This window comes from Orbicella faveolata, unplaced genomic scaffold, assembly GCF_042242905.1.
Source record: "Orbicella faveolata isolate gen_17 unplaced genomic scaffold, um_ofav_v1 contig_13, whole genome shotgun sequence".
Classification (NCBI taxonomy): Eukaryota; Metazoa; Cnidaria; class Anthozoa; order Scleractinia; family Merulinidae; genus Orbicella; species Orbicella faveolata.
In genome coordinates, this window is record NW_028301540.1 from 20817635 (window position 1) to 20827853 (window position 10219).

General features: G+C 38.8%; 1 protein-coding gene across 1 annotated transcript; it reads right to left on the bottom strand.

The window, feature by feature from the left end:
• Positions 1–490: 490 nt before the first annotated feature.
• LOC110051120 (uncharacterized) lies at positions 491–1695 on the bottom strand. Its single transcript, XM_020757097.2, has one exon. It carries the CDS (start codon positions 1385–1387, stop codon positions 647–649), a length of 741 nt encoding a protein of 246 aa, XP_020612756.1. The 5' UTR covers positions 1388–1695; the 3' UTR covers positions 491–646.
• Positions 1696–10219: the final 8524 nt, after the last annotated feature.

The following is a 10219-nucleotide window of genomic DNA, read 5'->3' on the forward strand; positions in this document are numbered from 1 at the left end:
TTAAGGAATACTAATGAGTAATTTCTTAGAAATCGATTTTGTTGACTGTTTTATTTTCGAAATGTTTTTTGTCAATTAACTGAAACGGGAAACCAACACTGGACAAACAGTGTGATTCAATTCCTGCTGAATCATTTAGTTGGTCTATTTAAATAAGTTCTTTAAAAGTGTATCAGTAATGTTTTATTGTCTCATTGTTTTAAGTCCCTTTTTAGCTTCGTAAATATTTTTATCACTAATCAACACATCTTTCATTGCATTCTACCGTTCGTGACATTTTCAATTATTTTTACTGCGGTTATATTTATGCTAGTTTTGTATTTTTTCTTTGCACTTGAGAATGTTCTCAGAGAGGTCGAAACGTCGTGACTTAAATACATTCTCAATAAAGAATAAAGTTTAGAACATCTAAGTAGGGAGTGAGCCGAGATTATCCAAATGGTAAAGGCTAATCTAGTGAATTATCCCAATAACGGCGTTAATAACGAGCTTTTTATTTTATTAACATTTTATTTCGCTATCAATTTTAGCTTGAAGCGTCATACAAATCCTTAAAATATTGCAGCCACAATTTTGACCGATGAGTAAGTTCTGATTGGTCAGAGAACCTTTTACATTTTGGTCTCAATGGAATCGGTTCATATCGTCAATAACTTACACAAATAGCCATAATTATAGCTACGACCATTACAAGCACACAGAAAATTATGAATACACTGCGCTGTATTTCTCTTTTTGCCTGCCGACCCGTTCTAGTCATGTCCAATTGCACCTTAGTTATTTCAGCATCAATATTTTCATACGGGAAGGGAATAGCCGGAGTCGTACAGGCCACGAATTCACACAATGGTTTCCATCCTTGTTTTACGTTATACACCAACAGCTTGTCAGCGGGAACCACAGACTTAACACGTTGATTGTGGAGACGATAGCGCTTTCTGAAAACATACGTGGATTTGGTATTGAGCGAGCCAAATACGGCGGTAAGGTTAGAATCCGATATGTGTGAGATCTTTCTAGCCGTTGGCGATAACATGGAAAATATGCTGCGTATGTAGGATGGTGTAACTGCCACGTTTTCAAGATGATTCATGACGCTTTTGACCCACGAGTCTTCTTCTCGTTCGCTCAAAACCACTTTACAGTCAGGAAATGATTCCAGTATTTCCTCGTAGAAAATGTTTCCCGGTATATCCACGACTGCATCAGCATTCTGATAAACTCGCTTGACATCTGGCCTGGCGCCATTTTGAAAAACATCAACCCAGTGATCCAGAAAGTCGAAAGTTTGTTCCTCCCAGTCAAACACCGTAAACCCAAGATGGCGCAGAGCTTTGGTGATCGATTTTGTACCAGTTTTATTCATTCCTGCAAATATCACCTTCATGACTTGTGGCTTTCAATTTGACAGAGATAACGTGCTGCAAGAACCGTCCGAGCTGAATGTTCCTAATGTTCATTTTAATCACGCGAACACTCACAAGCAATAGAGCAAACAAATCAAGCCTTCTGGCGTTCTATGGTTGCAATTTGATTGGTTGAATAATCATTTCCCTGTTGAGCAAGGCTTTCAAAACAGCTTACTTTAGGGAGAGAAAATATCCTGCACATATCACCTTCACCACCAGTGACTTTCTATATGATATCAAAAATATAGAGAATATAACATGAGCTTACATGGCCACGCGGAGATACGAAATTTCTCTTCGAGTGTTGAAAAGTATTTTACGAGTGAGCGCAGTGAACGAGTGAAATATTCTTCAACACGAGGCGAGAAATTTCGTATCTTCAAGTGGACATGTAATGTTCTATTTATTATATCAACACTAATGAAATCCCAAAAAATTTCACTTTCGCTGCGAAAGGCGCCATCTATTATGTAACCAAGCAACGGTGATTTTTTTCACACGTGAAGAGAACAAGTTATTTTCACTAGTGAAGATATCATGTTTCCACGCGAAAGTTCACCTGGTATTTCATTGGTTATTAGAGCGGTTTTCAATTGAGTGTGGAAAGTAACTAGACAATTACTTTGGTTTTGGTTTTGGTTTTACTACGGTTTGAGATTGGCTAAGTAGTCTAATTGGTAAGTAATTGGTTTGGTTTTGGTTTTACGACACTCAATTGAAAACCGCTCTATATCATTAATATACGATTATGTGACCACTCTTGATCACCGTTCGGGTTCACTGCAAATCACGGCCATTGAATGCTTCTATTGCTCACAAAGTTGACAAAAAAAAAACCCTTCACGTTTCTATTGTTGTCATCTGATTGGTGGAATGATTTTTCCCGTTGTGGAGAGCTGATTTTGTTAACAATGCCTACACCCTTCACCCGGGTTTAGACGAGAGCTAGTATTTTTTTTCAACCATATCTAGCTATATCTACAACCGTCACATGAAACAATGGCTAATACTTTTTCAACGGTATCTACACCCATCTAAAGTATAGACAACGCCTTAAATTCTTTTTTAATAATATCCACACCCGTCACGTGTGTAGGCTCATTTTTACTTCCGAATGCCAATGAAGATGGCATTCAGAAGTATTGCTGTGTGGGACGAATTTCACTCGGTCACTCGATCCATCCCTGTTAACTTCTTTGCTAATTCGCTAACCAGTGTACATCACTTTATCACTTTTATTTTGCTGATATACCGTTCAGATCTCTAAAGCCAAGCGTAAAATTAATGGACTTTGCTTGTAAGGCTTATTTTTGTATGTACTGAAGTTCAGTGGTTCCTTCAGAAAGGACGTCTACACCTTAGAAAGCTGTTTTTCACTGGGCTCTACCGCCTTAAGGACGTGCGCGCGAAAATGTTCCACTCGATAGATTTTCTTCAAACTTTTACTGCGGACAGATATGAATTACTTGTTTCAGAAATGAAAAAAAAAAAAAAAATGGGGGTCACGGACTTCGTTTCCGAGATAAAGGGCGTGGAAAACTAGTCTGATTTTGCAAAACAATTAGCGTGAACGTCCTTTGGTATTCGATAGATCAGGGGCCCGTTTCTCGAAAGCCCCGGAAACTTTTCGGGTCCGTAAAGCGATGGCAAAATCTCGAACCTTAGATTACAGAGCTGTTTTATTCACATATTCTTAATATGAAGAGACGTTCCCTTCATACAAGAAGTTTCAGGCGTGTACACTTCTCCGTTTTAAGATACAGATCGACTACAAAATGGCTTTACGGGCCCGAAAAGTTTCCGGGGCTTTCGAGAAACGGGCCCCTGAAACGAACTAAAGCCGCCGGTAAATGTATGTATTAGACTAGATAACCTTCAGACGTATCACTGATCGTTGTTGAATTTAGTAGTTTCTGAAGATGTGTCCTAGGAATCGCCATCTTCTTCTTCTTACATCTTCACTCAACCTCTCCACGTTAGCCCTTTCGAGTAGCTCTCTATGACTAATCTTGCCCTGCCTTTAAACCTTCATTTATTAATATCCTTCTCAGGTATCGATCCTAAACACGCCTATGCAGCCTATGCAGCCGGTCAGAAGTGGAATCGCTCCAGCCCCCCAGTTTTGTGAATTTTTAAACCTACCGACCATCCTCTAACCTACACGGTCATACGTGATCGTTCTATCTTAGGAGCTTGTACTTCAAAACGATATGAATTAACTATTACTTCTGCTAGGGACGTGTGATATCTGCGATCCTCTCGATGCTTACCAACATCAAATAAACTCTCTCAATCAAGTTTGTGAGCAAATGATAATGATGACTAATGTCATGCGCACGCACAGCTGTTTCATTGAAAGCTCAGTGCGAATTGCATCTGCTGAATAAGCGCATAATCAACTAAGAAAGGATGTTACGGATAAATAAAGAAATATGATCAACGACTATTTATCAACCAGACCTTATATCTAGTGACGGAACAAGGGAAAGCAAATCAAGAGATCGTGATTCGATTTATTCTTTTTTTTTTTTTTTTTTATTAACTTTATTTCCACATTAACAGACCGAAAAAAAAACACTACATACAATGAAAAATACTTACAATACAATGCTACAGTACGACATTTATCTACTACTTACTTTGTTATAGTTACAGTACTTACATTCCAGAAAACTTTTTCCCCTCCCCCTATTGTATGTATATGATATTATTTAGGCACGATTAACCCCGTTTACAGTTTTTACAATAACCTCTTGGATTTCTACCTTACTTAAAAGAAAAAAAAAAACCGTTGATAATTTCACATTACTTATATTTCTACCAAAAAAAAATGCTATTTATTACAATATTTTGTTTTCCTTTTTTTTTCTTTACTAGTTACCACATGCTGTTACATAATGCTGGTGCACACTTTCATGTAATTCTTAACGACTTAATGATTCACATTACTTATATTTCTACCAAAAAAAAATTAATGCTATTTATTACAATTTTTTTTAAGTAGTTACCACACGCTGTTACATAATGCTGGTGCACACTTTTTAACGACTTAATGATTTTGTTTCTAGTTGATCTGAAATATTGTGTCTAGATTTGGGGAAGCATGCTCATTATAAAAAGCGTGTACAAGATGACAAAAAACAGAGAAAAGGGAAAAGGAACAAGGACACGTAAGAACGCAGACTACTAAGGAGGCCGCCAGTCCGGGTGTAAGGTTTTGGAAAAGTAAAGAGTAAAATTGGCAAGAGAATTGAATGGCAAAAGGGGAGCTGCTAAAAGAAAGAAGTGGATTAAAGTCACAGTTCATTTGAATAGATTCCATTTCGAATTGTATTTCTTAACAGTGTTTGTCTTATAAGCATAACCTTTTTCGATTTCTTGACACTTGAGGAAAGTTTGTGAAAATACTTGTAAATTCGGGAGATTATTCTTTATTTTCGATGAATAAATGTGATATCTGCCAATTAGAAGTGCATGGTGTAGAAGTATATCCTCTGTATTATCAACTAGTCCCAGGCAGACTGGTAGCGTCAAAGAAAAATTCTGTGGCTTTATCTGATGCTGTATCAACCAGTGTTGGATGTTTTGCCAAAAGGTTTGAACGAATTCACAGCCCCAGAAGAGATGAATCAGGCTTTCTTTTTTTTGTTCACAGAAAGTACATATGTCTGTTAAAGAGATACCTATTTTATAGAGATAATCATTCGTTGCAATTCTTCTGTGAAGAAGCTTAAATTGGAAAGTCTGAAGTTTGGTTTATTTCGTGCAGTAGAAAGGCAAAATATATGACTTATCCCATTCTATGAAGTTTTCGTAATTTTCGCAGTCAGCTATCCATTTACTCTGGCTTTTATCAGGTGATGAAGTGATTCCTTTGACAATTAACTTATACGCCTCATTGCAAAAGCTTGAGGACGATAGTAACTTTTGACTACGAGTACGTTGGTCTTCAGAGTTCATCGCAGCCTGGTCCTGAAAAGACTTTTTTAATTTTGCCAAGGCGGAGACTACACCATAGTACCTTAAAAAGGTGGTATCAACTTTGTGGCGAGTTTTAAAACCTGATACTTTACAAAAGTCAAACTTTTGATCTAGCAAGTCTTTGACCTGATTAACTCCCGCACGAGACCAATCAGAATAACAGATTGGCCGGTTTTCAATTCTTATAAGGGAGTTGTACCAAATTGGCGCATTGCCGAAGTGTGTTGGGTTTTCTTCATGGATTAAATTTAACCAGATTTCGATTACTTCCTTGGTAAAAGAGTCCTGAATGTTTAAACCAGCTACATCAGCTTGCTTCAAATTACCATTCAGAAGTAATTTACCGTCATGTTGTTTAATAAAAAAGTCAAAAAATAGTTTCCATTTTGCTTAATCGTTGTCATCAAGATACTTCTTTAGCCATTTTGATTTCAGAGCATGATTGAAGGATCGAATGTCTAACATTTTTAATCCACCATCTTTATATTCGTTTAATATCACACTTTTAATTTTATCCCCTCTCCCATCCCACAGAAAATTGTACAGAAGTTGATGTATTTCTTTCAGATAAGATTGATGACATGATGTAAACAAGCTGAGATGCAGCTAAGCTTTTAATAACCGTAACTTTCCCTTGCAGAGTTAATCTTCTAAGCTGCCAGCAATTTAAGATTTTAGAGATTTTTTCCTTCTTTTCCTGGTAATTTAGCATGACAGCTTCTTCCTTGCTAATCGAAAACCATACTCCAAGGGCTTTGACCTTCCGAGAACTCCACTTGATGTTTTGATTTATTTCTAGTTTATCCGTTCGGTCTTCTCGTAGTTGACTTTTAGGCCTGACAATTTGGCGAAGATATTAAGTAGCAAAAAGGATCTTTCTATAGAGGACTTTGTACCGTCCAATATAAGCGTGGTATCATCGCATACTGGCTTATTTTGCATTCATTGTCCGAAATTTGAATACCACGAATTAATTTATCTCGACTTACTGCTGCCCCCAGGATTTCAGCGCACAAAATAAAAAGGTAAGGGGACAGGGGACAGCCTTGACGCACACCTCTACCTAGATTAAAGAAATCTGAAGACCAGCCATTGTTTTGTATACTGCTGCTAATGTCAGTATAAAAGAGCTTTATCCAGAGTACAAGAGAATCTCCAAAGTTATAATATTTTAGAGTTTTTTCAATAAAAGACCATTCAAGAGTGTCAAAGGCTTTTTCAAAATCGATGAAAAGGAGAAGTCCTGGAATTTTTTCGATATCAGTGTAACTTAAGATACTATTTAACAGCGTTATATTTTCACCAATAAACCTGTTCTTTTGGAAGCCTGTTTGATCACTGTCAATCACCGAAGGCAAAGTTCTTTTTATTCTGTTAGCGATTGATTTTGCAGCAATTTTATAATCACAATTCAAAAGCGAGATAGGTCTCCAGTTTTTTATGCCGAACATAGAGATTTATCTTTTTTGGAATCAACGTTAATAATCCTCTCCTCTGTGATATGGAGAGAAGGCCATTAGCATGGGAAGCGTTAATAGCGGCGAGAAAAAAGGGCTTAATGTCATTCCAAAAGACTTTATAAAATTCAACTGGAATTCCATCCGTTCCAGGTGTCTTGTTCGATTCCATAGTTTTTAAACTTACCAGACATTCTGCAGCCGTTAACAGACCTTCACAAAGTTTTCTTTCTTCATCACTTATTGTACAGTGGTTCTCTTTTTGAAAGAAAAGGTCTTGACCAGAAACGTTTTGAAAAGAGGTATTGTTTGATGCGTACAGTGCTTGATAAAAGCGTTTCGCTTCATTTAGATTTCTTCATCTGTGTTTAGAGTGATGTTGCCATCGATTTTCAGATTTCTTATTGTTTTACTGTTAAAATGCCTTTTCTCCGACTCAAAATAATACTTTGTATTTTTCTCCCCTTCATCGTACCAACGTGTTCTGGACCTGATAATCGAACCTTGGGTTTTGTAGTTGATCCATTGCTCTAGGCTTTGTTTCTTAATCTCTAGTTTCGTGCGGATTTCACGCTTCTCAATTTCGGAAAGGTTATTTTCAAGTTTGCGTTCAAGCATTAAAATCTCGGTCTCCAGGGTCTTCGTAGTTCGTTTTTGTTTTGCCTTTAGTTGTTTTGCATATTTAATCGAAACTGATTTATTCTTAAGGCGGCAAAATACGAGATACAAAAACCCTCAACTTGTGGCGCAGCATGAGCAAATTTGTTGCGTGACAAGTTGTGAGTTTCGAATAAAAAACGAGCAACAAAGCCAACATTTGTTGCTCAAGGTAGACCCGCGCTCTACTTTTCGCAACAACTTTCTTCACCCGCAACAAATGTTTTTGTTGCGCGACAAGTTGATCACCAAGGTGAAAAACGTGAAACATCGACCAAAACTTGCAACGAAACAATGTTGCGCGACAAGTTAAGGGTTTTTGTATCTCGTATTTCACCGCCTTTAATGATAAGAATTTTGTACCTAATGCCTATGCGTTTACTACGATTTTCTTCCTTTCCAAGCTTCATACAGATTCTTAAAATATTGCCGCCTCAAATTTTGACCGAGGGGTCATATCCTGAGTATGGGTACCCAGTGGCAAAGTTCCTATTCAGGCGGAGAACGTTTCACATTTTGTAGTGCACAGTCCGCGCAGTTTCCACTCTTGGAAATGTGCGAAACAATAACGTGACGTAACAACATGGCGGTTGTCAACTTTTCCCGTGTGGACTCTTCGTGAGTTGTGAATTTGCCTCTTTTCAAGTCTTCCTATGGTGCGTGACCTTCATGTTAGTAACCCAACAACAAAGAAGGTATTGAAGAAGCGTTATGCGTGATATTGTGGACAATGGTGGCGTAATGTGTGCAGACGGGAGGTCTTGCTTTCGATATGTATGTCAGGTTTTGTTGTCTTCTGTATTGTGAGTATCAGCCGTAGAGGCGGTGAAGATCTGGGTAGAATGACTATGGTGCCAAGTGGGGTGACTGTATTGCTTCAGTATGGGCCCTAATTAATATGCTCCTAATCCCCGGCCGGTGGTGATAGTACCAAGCTTAGGAGAAAATAGCCTCGATTAACAGGAGATACGGGATTGAATGTCATCTATCTAGGTGATATTGTCAAAACGAAACACAAGCCACTGGAGATATAATGGCAGATAGATGTCCCGTGCTCCAAGATTGATAGATTCAGTGAAATTAGTCCCGTACAGGGTGGCTCAGGGTTAGTTCGGAGTTTACCGGGTCAGAGGGCAGTTTGTGGCAATGTGGGAAACTCTTCCAAGGCGAATTAGCTGGTCATTCATCACATGGAAAAGACATGTAGTTGCCATCTTTGTGGGTTGGCAGCTGGCGACATGTTAGTCCTGCATTTACCACCCGCTGTTTGCCCCACACTGATTGGACATATTCGCAGCGGCGATTCATCTACTGACTAGATGAATATGTCCCTATCTCCCCCCCCCCCCCCCCCACATGAGGCATTTGTAGCAGGGCGTTGTTTAGCATCATCCAATCAGTGTGGAGCAAACAGCGTGACGGTTGCTCCTTGGCACACGAAATCCCGGTCGGTTGCTTCGAAAGCTTCATTTTTCGAAAATAACCCGGCGGTTAGCGCTTAGATTTTGAATGGATCTTCGATCGAATGCCACGAGAAGAAGAAGAAGTGTCGACCTTTAAGTTTATCTGGTGTTCGATCTGGAAGTCCGGCGATTCTAATTTCTGGGTGTATATCGGCCTGGTGCTGGAGCGGTGGAAAATGAGCTTTGCAACCTTGTTCTCCTCTTATAACGCGTAGTAACAGTCAACGCAAAACCCACCAAATCGCTAAAATTCGCCATTTTGAGCCAAAGGAACGACAATACACAACATTTATTTTGAGCTTTAACATAGACATTACTCGATGTAAGTTTACGGTATTAAGACTCTTCAATATTCCCATACATTTCTTTATATTTCGAACATACAAACAGACACACCGCTTGTATGCCCCCCCCCCCCCCCCCCCGGTGGACAATCCAGTCCGTCTCTTTATTGTCTTTGGCTCAAAGTTCAAACCAAAGCTCGACCAATACGCAGTGCATTCTGGTCTGCTGAAAACGAGGCTCTACCACTGCGCAGAGCATTATGGTCCGCTGAAAGCGAGGCTCAAACACAGCGCCGAGCATTATGGTCCGCTGAAAGCGAGGCTAGTAACGACGACAAAATCTCGATTTCGCCTCCATTTATTATATGAACTGCTGTTCCGCTCACTCCGCAGCAATAAATGGAAATATAGAAAGTCAGGGAAAAGTGAATAACAGAAAAAGATGGGAAAAGAGTGAGAAAAGAATTGAGGGGTTATCAGATCAATTAGATATATTTTTTTTACTTCTACTGATATTTTACTTTAGAAAGTAGGGTATCTAAAAGATAGTAATGCTGCGGCACAATTTATTGATAGTGACACATTTAACGCAGTAATTCATCCATCTGCGCGTTCCAAGACTTCCATTAACCTTTATTTCTTAAAGTAGTGTCAGATCGTAGCGTGGAACTTAAACTCCGTCCTTGTATGCATCACCTTCATGCATGATGACGCATCGATGGCGAGGTGTGACAAGGAATCGAGACAAAAAGGCACATAGTGATCTGAACTATGTTTAGACATGAAACGATACACATCAACCTCTCCTTTACCAGATCGCGAAAGTCGAAAGATGTGAAAATTGTAGGTGCAGAAATCTAACGTATAAATTCTGTACAGGCACACATTAAATATCTCTAGAATGTTGACAAACTGTGTCGAGGACGCGTCCATCGCGATGTGTGAAAATGCTCAAGCTTTAGCTTAAA

Bases quoted from the DNA above. Each gene is read 5' to 3' on its own strand.
- LOC110051120 (XM_020757097.2), bottom strand. From the start codon at position 1,387: ATGAAGGTGATATTTGCAGGAATGAATAAAACTGGTACAAAATCGATC.